The 19,166-nt window shown below is 41.6% G+C and overlaps 1 protein-coding gene across 1 annotated transcript in view; it reads right to left on the bottom strand.

The window, feature by feature from the left end:
* The window catches only part of GLP1R (glucagon like peptide 1 receptor), a 309,769-nt gene that overhangs the window by 20,275 nt on the left and 270,328 nt on the right, over positions 1-19,166 (bottom strand). The window contains exons 10-11 of the mRNA XM_075595108.1: positions 10,982-11,051; positions 8,829-8,917 (exon numbers count right to left, since the gene is read on the bottom strand). Coding sequence (XP_075451223.1) covers positions 8,829-8,917; positions 10,982-11,051 — 159 coding nt within the window. The remainder of the gene's footprint in view (positions 1-8,828; positions 8,918-10,981; positions 11,052-19,166) is intronic.

The following is a 19,166-nucleotide window of genomic DNA, read 5'->3' on the forward strand; positions in this document are numbered from 1 at the left end:
TCTGTGCACCATGTAACTCTCCCCAACTCCTCCTACTGACTCTCCCCAAGGTGCATGCTGGGACAGAGACACAGAATGTGATACATCTCATTATAATCTGTGCCCCATGTAACTCTCCCCAACTCCTCCTACTGACTCTCCCCAAGGTGCAAACTGGGGCAGAGACGCAGAATGTGATACTTCTCATTATAATCTGTGCACCATGTAATTCTCCCCAACATCTCCTACTGACTCTCCACAAGGTGCATGCTGGGACAGAGACGCAGAATGTGATACATCTCATTATAATCTGTGCCCCATGTAACTCCCCCCAACTCCTCCTACTGACTCTCCCCAAGGTGCAAACTGGGGCAGAGACGCAGAATGTGATACTTCTCATTATAATCTGTGCACCATGTAACTCTCCCCAACTCCTCCTACTGACTCTCCCCAAGGTGCATGCTGGGACAGAGACGCAGAATGTGATACATCTCATTATAATCTGTGCCCCATGTAACTCCCTCCAACTCCTCCTACTGACTCTCCCCAAGGTGCAAGCTGGGACAGAGACGCAGAATGTGATACATCTCATTATAATCTGTGCACCATGTAACTCCTCCCCAACTCCTCCTACTGACTCTCCCCAAGGTGCAAACTGGGGCAGAGACGCAGAATGTGATACATCTCATTATAATCTGTGCCCCATGTAACTCCTCCCCAACTCCTCCTACTGACACTCCCCAAGGTGCAAACTGGGGCAGAGATGCAGAACGGGATACACCTTATTATATGAACAGAAAGAAGCAGGCACATGGACTTAACCAAAGGTAATTTAATGTGCCAATGGAACCAACATTTCATCAGTATGATGCTGTCTTATGAAGGTGAGGGCAGCATCTTACTGCTGAAATGTTGGTTCTGTTAGCACATTAAATTACCTTTGCTTAAGTCTGTGTGCCTGCTTCTCTCTGTTCATACTGTATAATGACGTGTATCCTGTTCTGCGTCTCTGCTCCAGCTTGCACCTCTATGCTTCTCCTGGGACCCCTGGACACCCTTCGACACAGAGCACCGGCAGCTAAGTACCCTCCTACTACCCTCATTATTGAGTGCCTGCATTTCTCCTTATATCCATGCACCTCATTATACTTTGTGCACCATGTAACTGCCCCTTAACTCCTCCTACTGACTATCCCCAAGGTGCAAGAGGGGGCAGAGATGCAGAATGTGATGCACCTCATTATTATCTGTGCACCATGTAACTCCTCCCCAACTCCTCCTACTGACTCTCCCCAAGGTGCAAGCTGGAGCAGGGAGACGCAGAATGTGATACATCTAATTATAATCTGTGCACCATGTAACTCACCCAACTCCTCCTTCTGACTCTCCCCAAGGTGCAAGTTGGGGCAGAGAGACGCAGAATGTGATACATCTCATTATAATCTGTGCGCCATGTAACTCCTCCCCAACTCCTCCTACTGACTCTCTCCAAGGTGCAAGCTGGGGCAGAGACGCAGAATGTGATACATCTCATTATAATCTGTGCACCATGTAACTCCCCCAACTCCTCCTACTGACTCTCCCCAAGATGCAAGTTGGGGCAGTGAGACGCAGAATGTGATACACTTCATTATACTCTGTGCACCGAGTATCTCTCCTACTGACTTTCCCCAAGGTGCAAGCTGTGTGTGTGTTTGGGGAGGAGGGTTATTGTGTGTGTATTTGGGGAGCGGGTTATTCTGTGTGTGTGTGTATTTGGGGAGAGGGGTTATTCTGTGTGTTTGTGTATTTGGGGAGGGGGATTATTGTGTGTGATTTTGGGGAGTGGGTTATTCTGTGTGTTTGTATGTGTATTTGGGGAGGGTGGTTTATTTTGTGTGTGTGTATTTGGGGAGGGGACTTATTGTGTGTGTATTTGGGGAGTGAGTTATTGTGTGTGTTTGTATGTGTATTTGGGGAGGGTGGTTTATTTTGTGTGTGTGTATTTGGGGAGGGGGCTTATTGTGTGTGTATTTGGGGAGTGGGTTATTGTGTGTGTTTGTATGTGTATTTGGGGAGGGTGGTTTATTTTGTGTGTGTGTGTATTTGGGGAGGGGGCTTATTGTGTGTGTGTGTATTTGGGGAGGGGGTTATTTAGTGTCAGGAGGGTGGGAGAAATACATATGGGAGAGGGAATGGCTAGAGGGGGTGAGAAAGCGAGGAGTTGTGTGAAAAAGGGGGGAGTGTAAGAGAAAATGGGGCGGGTGTGGGCTTCCTCCAAGGCTGCCGACGTGTGTGGGGGGCAGGGGGGGGGGGTTCCTGGAAGGCTGCCGACATGTGTGGGGGGGGCCCCAGTGGAAAGTCTAGTCCTGGGCACCGAGAAATCTGTCTGCGGCCCTGCTGGCACACAAGCTTCAGAATAGCGTTATTGCCACAAAGCTAGTCATTCAGCACAAACTGTTCCATGAAAATGTTGTTTCTACTCAACCTCTTCACTGTCATGGGGGAAGGGATGCAGTGTCTTTTGCTCAACTGGCAGTGATAGTTTAATTAAGGGTTCATTAAGGGTTGAGAGGTTTGTATTCCTTACTTGCACCAAGAGAGAATATACTGTAAAATGCCTATAAAGCACCAAACATAGCCTTTGCCGGATTCATTGCTGAAAATTAGCCTGCATCTTGCAGACTCTTAATGACTACATTATGCCAGAAAATTGTAGCTAATTTTCCTCTTATTGCAACAAGTTGCAGGTTTTGTTCTCAGTTTGAAGTGATTGAATGTAGGACCTGCTGTACAAGAAAATAATGTAAGCTTAGAATCATAGAACAGTGAAACTGCCGCAGGCTAAGAGGTACAATGTTTATCAGGCGTGAGCAGCTTATCTGTAATAAGCATTGGCCAGGGAATTACTGAACACAATGTTGTACCTAACTAGGAAAATGACAGTGATAAGAAGCAAAATGTGTCTAGGTCTTCCAAAACAGATCACATAAAGAACATGGGATTCACTAGAGAGAGCGGAAAACAATTACTATGTCTACAAATACAGCAATGAAACACACTTGCTCTCATTCACGCCTCCCTGCCATCTCCTCCTATGAAAATGGTGTCAACCTTTTAATTTAATACTGACTAACCTTAAAACTCGCCCCACAAATCAAGCATCCCATTAGCCTGCACTCATGGCTTTTGTCCCTCACCCATTGTGGCCAATCACTGCCATCTACTGCACTTATTCCCTCACCTGCTGTCTCCGTAAGTTCTCCTCAAACCTCTTAGATTGTAAGCTCTTCGGGGCAGGGATTTCCTTTCCTATTGTCTGATTTTGCTGCACTTATTGTATTATTATAATTCCCTGTACTGTATTCTTTGTGAAGCGCTGAGTACACTTTTGGCGCTATATAAATAAAGACATACAATACAATAAGGTGTAGCTGCCTTGCCAGGTGGACCCCCATACAAACCACCATTTCTAAAGACAGACTTTGGGACCTAGTCACTAAACTTCGATAAATTCAGTGCATTGCCGAGCAACTTTGCATTGTTTTACCGCGTTATAAAACATGTGTCAAAATGATATTCACTAAAAAAAAAAACATAATTTTTTTTTTAAAGATCGGTAAAAAAAAAAAGCAAGATCTCACGACTTGTTTGTTCGGTTTTTTTCTACGTGTTATCGCACCTAAACAGTTTGTTTAAACTGCAGCCTTGAAGAACTGTACGGAGACGCTGCGTCTCTATGCACGGCTCTTACAGGCGATTGTGCAGTCTTCCTTTTTAAATATTAATTTTAATACTAGTGTACGGGAGCAGGAGGTCTCCTGAGCTGAACTGCATTGATTTCAGCCTCGGGGACCCCCTGCTTCCCACGATACAGGCCCCATTTTGTGGTGCCGGTATCCCCGCCATTTGTAGATCCTCGTCACGGCCCATGTGACCAGGGTAATGAAATACTGCAGGATATACCGGCACCTTATACTGGGGCAGGTATCTCATGAAGCAAGGGGTCCCCGAGGCTAAAATCAATGCGGTTCAGCTCAGGAGACCCCCTGCTTCCTTAAATACATTTATTTGTATGAACTTAGTGTGACAAAAGAGATAAGATTAATTCGATGTGACACGATTTGTAGCATTCAGGGATAAAGAAGTGACTTAAAGGTGCAGATCACAAAATGGAACAGATGGTTAATATGTATCGATTGAGCTTAATGAAAGATTTGTTGATCATATTTTAACCTGTAAATGTTGGTAAAAATTCAATCAAGTCAATTCAAATTAACGGTGAATTAAATGTCATTATTGCAGCCCCTAGTGTACCCCCCCCCCCCTCCCAAAAACATTTTACGTTTTGTCTTGAAGGTGAGGAGAGAGGGTGCGGGAGTTCCACAGGTAAGGAGAAGGGAGGGAAAAGGGTTTAAGGCCAGAGAGCAGTAAAGGTGAAAGGGGTGGAAAGGAGACAGTTATAAGAAGAATAAAGGAGATAAGCAGAGGCATAGCAAGAGATCAAAGCTGATATGTAGGAAGGAGTAGATGAGTGGAGAGCCTTAAAGGTAAGGAGGAGAACTTTATGGGAAGCCAGGAGAGGGATTTAAGGAGGAGACAAGCAGATACTGTTTTGGAAGAAATTGAAATGATACGTTGTAGCCAAAATATGGATAGCTTGCAAGGAAAAATGTTTAGAGGCAGGGTGGCCTGTTAGCAGTCTGTTACAATAATCAACACGGGAGAGGATCGGGGCATGTATTAGATTTTTAGCATTAGATTGAAAAGCACTGAGCGTGGCAATATTACGGAAGAAGTGACACATTTTGGCTGTGCCATGAATGTGAATGGAGAAGGAAAGGGAGGAGTCAAATGTTACTCCTAAGCAACATGCTTTGGCAACAGGATAGATGGTAGTACCATTTATTGTGACGGATAAGGGGATTTTAGGTCAGATTTAGGGGTAAAAATGAGGAGCTCGGTTTTAGACATATTAAGTTTAAGGCGGCATAGCACCATCCTCAAGGATATAGAGGCAATCCGAGACAACTGCAGGAGTGAGGGAAGGGGTGGAAAAATGTATCTGTGTAGTGTCTGCATAGAGATGATACGATACCTAAGGTCAAAAGAGCTGAAGTCAAAAGAAATGAGTACTACAGTATTAGGTGATTATGGACTAACAATTGATATTTTAGGACAAGCTTTCGAGATGTCTCTCTCTTTCTCAGGTCAGCAATACTGATTTCCAGAGATTTCATGAGCTTAACACGGAGGTAGAAACAAAGATAACAATCTAAGGCAGATGATGTAGAGAGATACTGGCAGAGGGGATAGTAAATAAACATACAGGGCAATACATGGATAAAAGGGGTCATGAGAAATATGGAGAGCATGTAGGACCATCCATCAGCAGTGTGGAGGGAGTTGAGGAAGCAGGGGGAGAAGGGGTTAAGTTGTAAAATTAACAGAGAGGCGGGGAGAAACATTACCAAACAGTTTCAGAGCGATATCGCCCCTTTACCACTTGCAGTTTTAGGTGAGTGAGAAAGGGGAGCAGAGGAGACAGGAAGGAGACCCTGGGAAGAGAGAACCCAAGCGGGAGAGAAAGGAGCAGCGAGCTCGTGGAGAGAAAAGGGAATACAAGTGATAAAGGAATATCAGAGAGGGAGCAGTGGAACAAAATATATGGGAAAGAAAAAGCAAAGAGAGCGAGACAATGAAGAGCAGAATTGTGAAAGGGAACGAGAGGGGAGAGAAAAAAGACAGCAAGGTACAGTGGCGGCTAAACTAATTCTCAGGCGGCCTGCACCGCGGGTAATTTAAAACCCCGTGCAGACGCGGACGTTTTTTTTTTCCTGGCGCCGGAGGCACTTCCTATTGTTCAACGCATTAGCGCTGAATGGGGAAACGGGCCGCGCGCGGCCGCAAGATGCGGCTGGCGCGGGGCCAAGTTCGGCGCCAGCCGAAAAAAGCCTCGAAAAATTACGGGTAACTGTAAGAATGAAGCTGGCCGCAGCAGTAAATAAGACATACAGTGGAGAGAAAACGTTTATGAACCCCAATGATAATTACAGAAATTCCATAGTTTTTCCATGATAACCTTCTTAAATCAAGTATTTTTTAAATTAAATATCCAATTGGGTTTACTGTATATTAACCAATTCCATGTCTTTTTAAACAAAATGGAGCATGAATTAGACAAGCAATGAGAAATTAAGAGTCAAGGTATGAGGCAAGGTATGTGCAAAAGTAAGTGAAACCCTGGTTTAATAAGCTAAATTAAAGGAGATAATTAGAAGCAGGTTTTTAAATAATTAGGTAGATTTTCAGGTGTGAGTTTGGGAGGCTCCACCCTATATGAAGATCAGAAACGTTGTGCGTTTGGTCTTCACCATACAGGTGTGTGGAAACGCGTCATGCCATGATCACAAGAAATCTCAGAGTACCTCAGAATTATTGATGCGCATCAGTCCAGAAAGGGTTACAAAACCATGTGCAGTATAAGGATTTGGTGGCTCCATTAAACAACTTTCAGAAAGATAGTCTACAAATGGAGAAAGTTCAAGACTACAGTCACTCTACCCAGGAGCGGTTGTCCTACCAAAATCTCTCCAAGAACAAACCGGCAAATCAACCAGGAAGTCATAAAGAACCCCAGAGTAACATCCAAGGATCTGCAGGCCGCTCTCACCTTGGCTAATGAAAGTGTTCATGACTCCACTATCAGAAAAAGACTGAACAAAAATGGTGTTCATAGAAGGATAGCCAGGAGGAAACCATTGCTATTTCAAAAGAACATTTCTGCCCATCTGAAGTTCACCAAAGAGCACAAAGATGATCCACAAGACATCTGGAACAATGTTCTCTAGACAGATGAGTCAAAGGTAGAATGTTTTGGCCTTAATGAAAAACGTAATATTTGTCGAAAACCAAACACTGCGTTCGAACAGAAGAACCTCATCCCAATCGTCAAGCATGGTGGTCGAAGTGTGATGGTTTGGGGCTGCTTTGCTGCCTCAGAACCTGGATGGATTGCCATCATTGACACAACCATGAATTCTGCATTGTATCAGAAGATTATAGAGGAGAATGTCAGACCATCCATCCTTGAGCTGAAGCTTAACAGCAAGTGTGCCATGAACCTAAACATACAAGCAGATCTACAAAAGAATGGATGCAGAAGAATAAATTCCACTTTTTAGAATGGCCTAGTCAAAGTCTGGACCTAAACCCTATTGGCATGTTGTGGCTGCACTGCGAGCTGTCCATGCAAGGAAGCCCTCAAATATCACTGAGTTGAAGCAGTTCTGTAAGGAGGAATGGGCCAAAATTCCTCAAAACCGATGTGAGAGACTGACAAGCAGTTACAGGAAATGCTTAGTTGATGTAATTGCTGTTCAAGGGGGCGCCACCAGGTACTGAATCTAAAGGTTCACATAGTTTTTCACGCATGGATATTGCATGTTGAATCATTTGTGGGTAAATAAATGTTGAAAAGGTATCATGATTTTTTATTGTTTGTTTATCAGGTTATCTTCATCTATTATTAGGACTTAGATTAAGAACTAATAACATTTTAGGTTTGAAATATGTAAAAAATGTGAAAATGCTAAGTACCATTATATGCAGCTTCTACTTTTTCATTTGGGGTTCATCCCTACTGTATTCATGGCTTGTTTTTTGTCACTTTATGGGGTCTTGTGCACAATATCCACAATAATATTTAGCTTCTTATGGGTGAGTAGGAGAACTATATAATTCTATATTTTAAACACCCAACAATTGAACCTCATGGAGGATAACTGAGCAGTATATAAACTCAAGGAGACCGAGTTAAATTCAGGGCTGCAGAGATTAACTGTTTACTCTTTGACTCTTTAATAAGATGATCTAACACAGGGGTGGGGCAACTCCAGTCTTCAAGGGCCAGCAACAGGTCAGGTTTTCAGGATATCATTGCTTCAGCACAGATGGCTCAATCAGTGACTCAGTCGAAGCTATGCTGAAGCAGGGATATCCTGAAAATCTGACTTGTTAATGATCTTTGAGGACTGCTGTTGCCCAACCCTGGTCTAACAGCTGAACCTGCCATTCAATGTTGTGGCTCTCACTCTAAATGCAATAAGCAGCTCACTGAAAAACAAAAACCCCAAGTCATTATTTTCAAAGGAAGATAGGCAGTGAAGCAAATCATTAAAAAGCTGTTTTTTCGTGTGGATTGATTAGCTCTCGTATAATGCTTTGTGATTCACTGGACCTGGGTTAGTTTTGTCCTGATCCTTTTTTTTTTTTTTTACAAAGGAAAAGCTCGATATTAGAATGTTACTGTTGTTGACACAATTTTTTGTTACTGGAATGTTAATAATGATCCTTCTGGTAAATACATTCAGTGGTTGTTTGGCAAAGTATTTCTGTGGCAGAACAAGTACAAAACTGCTGCAAAAAAATTACCAGCTTTATTAGAGGGATGTTTGCCGCTATCGACTGCACCACGGAGGAAAAAGCAGTAGAAACCACACCACCATATTTATCATAGAAAATCAATCCCATTGAAAGCAACTACAGTTTCCCAGTTAAACCCAGTTAAAATGTTTTTAATAAATAACCCCTTTTTTTAATATCCTGGTGCTCCTTTGAATTGTATCAATTGCAACAACAACAAAATAATTGCTTCGGTTTATGTGATGTATTTATAAAGTTTTTGGCAATAAACTGGTAACTGGCATAACATCACCTCGACTGTTCTTTTTTTCTATACAAAGCCTCTTTTTCTGTCTACTCTGCGGGTTAACACGGACCACCCTTTATATTTTGTTTGTTGGTTATCATTTTTGGAGGCCTGTATTCTTCAGCATGGTAAAGTACTAGTGAGACCTCCATAAACTCACCGACATTTGATGTCAGTTCTGCACATCATGTTTGCTTGCAGCTTGGAAATAATGATGTATATAACCCTCATAAAGATCATAAAATTCACCTGTTAAAAGACAAAGTATGATTTAATTTACCGTGTATAAAATGACCAAGTTTAAATTTATGTATGGTGCCACATGTAAATAACATCAGCAGAAATGTATGTGTAATGGCATGTTTATGGGATATGTGACATATTGGCCCTGAGTTAGTAAATGGTACTCAGTCTTAATACAACATAGTCCCAGTTATGTAAAGTCCCTTTCCCCATCTACCTACGATATGTGTCTCTTACGTCCTTATTCTGTAACCTCTGATACCGCTGGGCACGGAAGCCCCACTGAAGTCAATCCGTGTGATCCGGCTGCTCAGTATATTGGTGGTATCTGAGCTTATAGAATAAGGGCCTTGGTGAATTTATCTATATTTTGCTCTTTTGCCATTTAAGGAAAGGGAAGCTGTTAGGGAGGAACGATACACACACATGTGGTAATAACTGCATTTATATGGATTTGGGCTGGGTTGACAAGAAAATAAATGGTGGTTGTCTTGGTCCTTATTTCATGAAAACAATAAAAATACATATAAAATGTGTCATAATGCCTATTCTTATCATTTTAATTATTTTCACATGGGCTTGGTTAAAATCTCTTATGTCACTGCAGCAATATAGTTAAATGTTTCATTTGTGTATATTTAATAGGTAATCTTACTTTGTCCTGTAGAGGGCTGCCACAGAAATGTAGGAACACTTAAGCAATGTCACGGTTACATTAAAATCTGATTTCAAATTGTGAAGATAAAGTGACACTCAGTATCACACAGGCAAACCTGGTCCAAACTTGCAAAACAGTACAGAACCTCAATGGACCACATCAGACCAGGAGCAGTGATCACGTTATATCATACATTGTATAAACATTTTGAAACAATAAAAAAAGATACTGATGGCGCTGGCATCACTGTTCTCTCTGGTGTAACATGTTGGGCTATTTTGTGATATTTTACGCCAATATTGTTAAAGAAACTCTGCTAGACTGAGCTTATAATCAGCGCGATTGTGCAAGCGCGCACGCGACAAGCACAAATTGCATAATGCCTATGAGGCTGCCCCTAGTGCGTGCACGACGGAGAGCGATGACGCGGCCGCGTTTTGAAGAGACAAATAATTTTTTCTTTTCCAGTGCTGCCACATCACATCCACGTCACGTGAGTGGTTCAGCCAATGAGAGCGGACCACCTTCGTGACGCGTCCGCAGCGCCTCCCCAATGGCCTGCAGCCCACTTCACACATCGCTGGGGCTGCAGGCGTGTGCGAGTCTAGGCAGTCCGTCGAGCGTGCGTGCACAGGTAGCATAAGCTCTGCCTTGTAGTCTGACTTGTACTGGGATACGTTGTGTTATCTCAGGGAACAATGTGATACACTACGCATGCATACAATAATGTTATGTTGTGCGTCTATACTAAACAAACTTCCTTCAGCTCCTCCCTCTTTGAGTGATGTCATGTGATGGGCAGGGCCTTCTTCCTACTTGGTTCTCTGGCATAGAGGGGGCTGACAAAAGGATCCCAGTAACAGGGGCAAGCCTGTTACCAACAGTTAGGACTGTTGGGTGTCGGCCAGCAAGGGTTAATCCCTGCCTGGAGGAAACAGGAGGATTAACGAGCCCAGCTAGGTTAGTAAAGGTTTGGACGGCGTGCAGTCCACAGGGTGACTGTTCCTGGACTGCAGATGGACACGGGGTCTGATGTATGTTACTATGTTATTTTTGTAAATATGGACTTTTGCTTGCTGGAGCTGAGAAAAGGGCTGTATTTTGAGATGCTGCACCTTGGCTGAATAAAAGCCTACGTTTACTTGTCCAACTACAAGTCGCCTCTGTGTGCATCACCTACAACCCCCAACCAAAAACTCTGTTTCAAAAGAAACACAAACAATATTGTTGTTTTGTTGCTTAATGAATCGTTACATTTATTAAAGGAATTCAATCATTCTGTTGAATTGTTTAGAAAATGTTTTTTTTTTCATTCTGGTGATTGTCCACTAAATGGGAAATAAAATAGGTAGTGATGGCGTTACACCGTTGTAGGAAGAGGCCTTTTATTTTAGGAGTGTAAAATGACTCACCACAATGGCAATTAGAATAGGAACCCTGATGATCAGCCAGAAGTTCATATTATAATTTCTGGTCCAGCAACTATGGAAGGAAAAAGAAAGACAGCGATGTGTAAATTAGAGTGGCACACATATTCAGACAAATGCCAGTTTACACGCTGATTGAGCAAAACATGAATAACGTGTTGCTTAGATGGGTGACAACTTTCATGCTGACATGAAAATAAATGATGGTGATTTGTAAGTAAGAAGCACTGGCGTATTACATTTTCTGTAGTTACTCCGTTCGCCAGATGCTGTTCTTCTTGCTGTTCCACTCAGATTCCGCCCACTCACTGCATTTATTTTTACTACACCAGTTAAGTTGATTGATGTACTTAGCGCCTTTTACAGACCTGCACATTCAAACTAAGCCAGAGTGGCTCAGCTGCAGATAGAGATTCTAGTTCAGCATTACTTTCTTTATCTGCGTATTTATGAAGGATATTATGCTCTTTCCGAGAAGGCCGTTAGAATTTGATTTCTATTCATTACAAAAAGGAACAAGTATGACTGAGGGGGGGGGGGGGGGGCAGCATTATATAAAATATATAATTATTATATATTGCTGTCTCCCTCATTCAGAACTTTTTCTAAAGAATAAAAAATACACACATATATATATATATATATATTACTTGTGAGCACATTCACATGTCTTAGACAGGTCTGCACCTCCTGCCCTTCAACATAGCATACAGTGCTTCCACTGCAGCAAAGGATTCTGGGAAATGACATGCAAATGAGCACACCTTTTGTCTCAAGACCACATTACATGGTTAGACCCTTAAGCCAATGTATGCTGCTTTAGACACAGCTTTTAAACATAACCTGGGATGAGATGCACAGCCAATAAACCCACTCACAGACAGACTGTTTCGACCTTGTGGGTCTCATCAGTGTGAGGTTTGTTGTACTGGCTTTTGCAACTTGAGACATGAGTAGGTCTTCACCACACAATATTTAAGTTATGGTGGGTGAAAAGGTGACTAAAAACCATCCAGCAAGGGATTCTAGGAAATTTTTGTCTTGAGACAAAAGGTGGCACTGTGTGCTCATTTGCGTGTTATTTCCCAGAATCCAGAATATTTAACTTATTAACCCACTAAATATATCATAGCCATTAGTTCACTTTTTGCCCTTTTAAGTCACTGAACGTTCCGTGCAGTTGCACTGCTCTGAAAACACCCCACCTAGGGACATCCAGATGTAGCCGACATTATTCCCCTGTTAACATAAAAAATAGCGCAGAAAATATTGCATGTGTTATCGAGATAACGCACGTGTTACCATTGTTTGCAATGTAGAAGCAGTATTTCAATAGATCAATATCACATTAGCAGTAGCTCATCATCAGATTGTGTTCATGGTGCAGTAACGTCTGGAAACTCAGTATCAAGGCACAGCTGGTGCCATTCTGGGGCGAAAACATTTCCCCAGGTGTATTGAAGGAAACAATCCAACTGAGATCAACAGGATTTATCTTTAATACATTTAGTGCATCTGTTTTGCCCTTCCCTTTCCACCACTTTTACCTTGACACGCAGGGCTAGATTCACTAAATCAGTTAAATGAGTTAATGTAAAAGTTGAGCAGAGTCACATTAAAATATAAGAAGTATCGTCATAATGTATTATATAATTATTATATGTAATGGGTCGAGATAAACAAAATGTCTAACTATGTGGTATAGTTCTAATGTTAAAATAAGGATTAATTCCTACAATTCAGTGGAAACCCATGTTAATCAGCATTTGCCGTGCAGCTGTGGGAGTAGTGTGAGGGGGAATATTATATTTTTATAACATGTAATAGGATTTCACAGGTAAATGTTTAACCCCTTTAATGCCTGAGGCTACTAATGCATTGTATCTATGTATGTCTTTATTTATATAGCACATCCAGCTACATGGCGCTTTGAAGCAGTAATACACGTGATATAATATTATAACACATAATGGGAATAAGCGCTTCAGACATGTAACAATAGGAACATGAGTCTCTGCCCTGAAGAGCTTACAATCCAAGTGGTAAGTGGAGAGAACGTACAGAGACAGTGGGAGCGTGTTTTTTGGTAAGTGCGTGTGCAAGGGGCCAAGGTCGATGTATGAGGTGTATAGTGTCAGCCACGGAGCTTCTCATATGCTCCATTATAGAGGTGTGTTTTAAGAAATGTCCTAAACGTGGAGAGCGAGGATGCCAGTCGGATATTGAGGGGAAGGACATCCCAGAGGTGTGGGGAAGTCAGTGAGAGAGGTTTAGGTGGGAGAGGGCTGTATATACAAAAGGGGTAGACAGTAGGCATTGTAAAGGAACGCCTTATCTATGTATATAGTGACCATCATATACACAGGCAAGGTAAGCCTAATGCCAGCCTGGGGTATGTGGTAAAAGCTGGCACATATTTTGGGATTCTGGAGGCTGAAATGAGGAGTGGAGGAGCGGGCCTGCCACTGGTGACTATTGGGGATCCCAGAGGATAAAATGGGCTCTGACATCTTTGGCGGTGGGGAAGCCAGCCAGGCTCTCCTCCTGCACTATGCCCGGGACAATTGTCCACGGCTCTCCCACTGTCAGTGGCCCAGCATTTGATTGTTCCTGGGGCGATCACATGATATGGAAGTGCTGGTGCTCAGGGGGCCCTCCGGTGCAGGACGGATCCCCCAGTAAAGGGTGAGCACTGACATATTAGCTTTGTTGTTGCTCTGTATATTGATGTATGTTATTCATTAGTTTGGGCTCAGTAACTACACAGACTTACTTTTTATATGATAAAATATGTCCAATATGGGTAAACCACAACACTATTCATTAATATGTTCATTAGTGGTGATTAGCAAGTGCATTGCGACATTAGCAGTTATGCTAATAGCTAACACCTGTGTTGTTTACATCACAAAATAATATCACCTTGCAGAATACAAGCTAATAAGCCCTTGCAAAATATCTTGCATTTTAAACCAAATTTCAATTAACATTTATGCAATCATGGTTTGAGTAAGAAAAAAATTCTTCAGAAATGAAAACCATTGTGTAATAAACTCCCAAACAGTGAATCTTAGAGACAAGTGCTTAAAATGCCTTTACACTTTATTAACAGCATAAAGCAGCATTGCCAATTGCATTAGAAATTAGTTAACTTATTGTCAAAATTTAACTACAGTTCCAGCACTCACTGACTTAGGGAAAAATTAACGAAGCTGGGTATACACCAAAACAGTAGATTATTTAATGTAAGCACAAGATAATATAACAAAACGTGGAGTGATGTAGCACAAGCGGGTAAAGCGTGGACCCTACAGACAAGGTGGTGGGGGTGAGCGAACACAGGGACAGGGAATGGGATAGACAAAAAAAAAGTCTTATTATTATTTGGAGTGCTCTCATTATAGGGGATTCTTTTCTCTTGTACAGTATATCTCAAAAGGGCAAAGTCCAGAGTACACAGGAGTATACAAGTAGTGTGAATGAAGAATCAAACCGTCAGATTCACTGTCAACAAGTTTCTCTCTCCCTCTCTCTCCTGTGCCAGGTGGGCTGCTCGACAGGACAGGAGCGAGGACAGGAGAGAGAGGGAGAGAGAGACTTGTTGACAGTGAACCTGACGGTTTGATTCTTCATTCATACTACTTGTATACTCCTGTGTACTCTGGACTTTGCCCTTTTGAGATATACTGTACAAGAGAAAAGAATCCCCTATAATGAGAGCACTCCAAATAATAATAAGACTTTAGTAGGTGACCAAGTGGTACTCAAATGATAACTAGCCAGGGTGATCCCTCAACAGGACCAGTTGAGAATTAAGTAATATGATTCGAAGTTAAGAACAGTAACTTTATTGGGAGTATGACTCAATGAAACTAAAATAATTGCTCGCGAACCTGACTAACAGAAAATAAGTGCCTACAAAATTTGGCGAATTTAAATGGGGGTGTATAACTTCACGGACTTCCTGTATGGTTATGTCAAGCAAGTCAGGTAGGTATTAAATTAGCTTCACGTGAGTAAATATATAAACCAGTGATGTGGTACTGCTCATGTATATTAGGGCACTGATGCTCAGTGATCCCTGTGTACCCGTCTTGATGGTAAAATAACCTATCCAAGGTGTGTATCTAATAGGTAATAATGCCCTCTGAAAGTAAGGATAGTTGCTGATGACTTCGCTAAAATGCGTGAATATGTGTATCAGCACAGGTACATAATATATTTTAGATAGGGGAGCAGTCAGTTGATGACTGATCAGGTGTCTTAGCAGCCCACCATGTAGATAATTTTACAGGCAGCTAGTAAAAGCTGTTCCTGTTATGGAATTCCTTTGTGACTGGACAGAGGGACAGTCTCATTGGCCCATTATAAAATGAAACATTAGATAGCCAGCATACATAAAGTAAATAAAACTTTCTACTTACCCCTGCCATCATGAACGGTGTCCTTGTTAGCATACTCCAGGTCCATGTCCTCCATTGCCAGAAAGAATACAAGAAAAAATAAAATCTAGTTTCCCCTAACCCTTTAATCAACGTAGCGGTTAATAACTACTATAGTAATTAAAGGGTTAACCCACCCTCCCCCGCTACCCACCCTCCCCCGCTACCCACCCGGGAAGCCTTAACACCCACCCCAGGCCCACTATACCCACTCTCTACCCATTAATTGCCATACTGGTACATCATACCCATATAATATGGGTATGATAAGCTACTATAGCAGTCAATGGTCACCCTAATAAAAAAGCAAGAAGGCCAAAAATACACAATAATAAAAGAATAACAAGCACCTATACAGCCCAATTCAATAAATAAAAGCACTAGCCAACCAATTAAATAAATATAAGCACTAGCCAACCAATAAATGTAATTAATAAAAGCACTAACCAACAAAATAATTAATTAATTTTAAACACTAGCCAAGAAAACAATTAATGAATTTAAACCAGTAGCCAACAAAACAAATAATTAATTTAAAACACTAAACAATCCTAAAATGTACTAAAAACAAGCCATCCAAATTCCAAACAATTAAATTAAAACAATCAAAATAAATAGAAAAAATTACAATCAATTTAAAACAAGCATTTGCCAAAAATGCCTTGGCTGTCACTATATTTATCTGGACCCTAAATGGGCACAGATTAATACATTATCAGTCAATGGGCAATCACAAACATAAAAATAAATAAATACAATTAAAAAACCATAAAAAAGACATTTACATACATTTAATATTGTGCTTACCTTTAGAAGTCTTCACCCTCCGAATCCCTTTGTATCTGCAATCTCACGTACCGCAACGTCATCACCTGAAATCCAACGCCATTCAGCCTGAAAGACCAACATGAGGTAAAAAAAATGTCTTTCTTTTATCTTCTATCACCGTCTTCTTTCTTCATCTGTCATTATTCTTATCTTTTCTTTAATCTTCTATCTTCATTTGTCAATCCAAAACCCAATGGTAAATCCAGAACAGGATGTTCTCTCGTCAGCTTCTTGAGGTAAAATGAGAAATACAGGCCTTATATAGGGCTTGTGATGTCACATTTTAGGGTCAGATGGTACAGCTCCAATCCAATTGGACGCTATACCATGTGCCCACCTTTTTTTTTGTTAAGAATGTGAAGTCATCTCCAAGGCCACATGGCTATATCACATTGAAGACAATCCCTTTGGTTGCTGTACCATGTGATAGGTCACATTAGTTCAAAAAGGATGTGACATCATCCCTTAAAGTGATGTCACATTCTTTTGAACTAATGTAACCTATCACATGGGGGGACCACGGGGAACACCCGAGGGCTCCCAGACAGCCGAAAGGACCACTTGAGGACCCCCGGACACCCGCGGTCTCTGGTATCAATCATGTCGGGGTAGAGGAGGTGGGTATTAGTGTTGTGTTTTTAATGTTTATTGTAGGTAGCAGCTGTTTTAATATCAATTGTAATACTAGTGTATGAGCAGGGGGTCTCCAGAGCAGAACCGCATTGATTTGAGGTCTTGGGACCCCTGCTTCCCGAGGTACAAGACCCGTTATGAGGGTCGGTATCTCCTATGCATTTAAATGTCCTGCGTCACGTGACCGTGGTAATAAAAAGCATAGGAGATAGCGGCACCCCATAACAGGGCCTGTATCTCAGGCAGCAGGGGGTCCCTGGACCTGAAATCAACGCGGTTCTGCTCCGGAGACCTCCTGCTCATCCACACTAGTAATAAAATGTATGTTAAAATTTTTTGATACATTTTGCTATCACAGGTAAAGGAGGCTTTCTGAATACCATTAACCTCAGAAGAAGCCGACTGGCGAAACACGTTCGGAAGGACTGGTGGACTGTGGAGGCCACCGTAGCAACCCCTCGGTAGTGGAATTCGCTGACGTTAGAGGTCCCAAAGCGTCTGCTGGTGAGAAGGAGTAGACGAAATCAGCTGCTGTAGACACAGGACTGGAGAAAATACCTGACGAGACCGAAGGAGGGTTGGAGTGCGCCCAAAGTCACTCCCTGCATGATACCTTTGGGAAGATTGTCAGTTATATTGTATCCCCATTTGTGTTGTCTGTTGCTAGGAGTAAAAACGTTATTGCACCAGCATTTTGCATTTTGTTTCGTCCTACATGTACCCACAAAGGAGGTTGGATCAATGATGTCCTGGTTCAACTGAGGAGAATAGAACATTCAAATAACATTGTGGTATCATTGTCACGGGAGACCAGATACTTGCACATTGATCATCATTTATCATTTCATTGAGCAAAGCCAACAAGTAAAATAAATTGTGATTTATTCCATTGAAACAGGCAAACACACATTGGATTACAATAGGCAGAAGAAAATACACTTACTGGGGGTTTGAAGTTGAAACACTGACTTTCCTGATTTAAATAAAGTATTTTAAACCGTCCGTTGGTTGACCGGGACTTAGCCCGAAAATCCCTGTAACTCAAATCTGCATGAGTTCCTGGCTGTTGCCGGACCTTCTGCTCAGCAATGGTGCTGAAACAAGGAGTTAGAACATGTTTCAGTGCCGTCCTTGGTGCTGACCAGTGCTGAAGTGGAACTTAGAAAATATTTCGCTTAAAGTTCTGCAGCCTTTTCCTGGCAAGCGCCGCCAGGCTTCTTTGGATCCGGTCTGACTCGTTCTTGCCCTTATGGCAACTTAGACTTCTGGATCTCAGATGGGACACGGGAATGCACTCCGCTCACTTTGCTCGCCCTTCTGGGATGGCGACTAGCTCTCATATATTTTGGCATAGGAGGTAGAAGAGGAAAAACGGTCACTACTTCCCAGTGAACCAAACAAGTAGTTGTTGAATAAAAAGTTCTTTATTTCAAAAGGCTGAGCATCATGCAAACACTCTGACGCGTTTCATCCCTTAGAAGGGACTTTTTTCAAAGAGTATTTTGTCTCCAATGCCAGACACATATATATACAGACAAACAACATCTGATTGGACCATTCTTAAACTAGACACAGCAGATAGCAATCATAGTTAAGTAGTGACTCAGATGTATAACATATATTAACCTCAGCTAGTCTGATAGGAAACAAACAGGCATAATTATACTAATAGACAGTGTATATACAAAAAACAATGTGAATATAAAAACAAGAACATGATGTTAAGCAAAAATGACTAAAAAGTAATGAATAACTATCATGGAAAAATATATAGCAGATATTAATAAACATATAAATCATGATCATATTTATAAACCGGATAATATAATATGACTCGTTTATATGGAGAAATCATTACACATGTAAGATGAAATAAGGAACAAAAAATAATCTCAATCAAGTATAACAATTATGAAAAATATATAATTAATCTAAGAGAAAGTGTTTTAATTCCCAGTCTGAATTCATTCCAAATGGATGGAGAGTATCGAGCATATATATCCAGTACATTTCTCTTTTGTTTAGCCTGTTCTCCCTATTGCCCCCTCTTGGATGATGGGGTATATATTCGATGGCTGAAAAGGAAAAATTACCAATGCCCCCCATTGGGCATTGGGAGAAATGCCTGGATACCGGATGGTTCAAATCCTGTTTTTTTATTAGACGTGTATGTTCAGCTATACGAAGTCTCAATGCTCTAATCGTGCGGCCCACATATCTGTGGCCACATGCACATGAGAGTACGTAAACAACATAAGATGTGTTAC

Source organism: Ascaphus truei, chromosome 4 (genome assembly GCF_040206685.1).
Source record: "Ascaphus truei isolate aAscTru1 chromosome 4, aAscTru1.hap1, whole genome shotgun sequence".
Classification (NCBI taxonomy): Eukaryota; Metazoa; Chordata; class Amphibia; order Anura; family Ascaphidae; genus Ascaphus; species Ascaphus truei.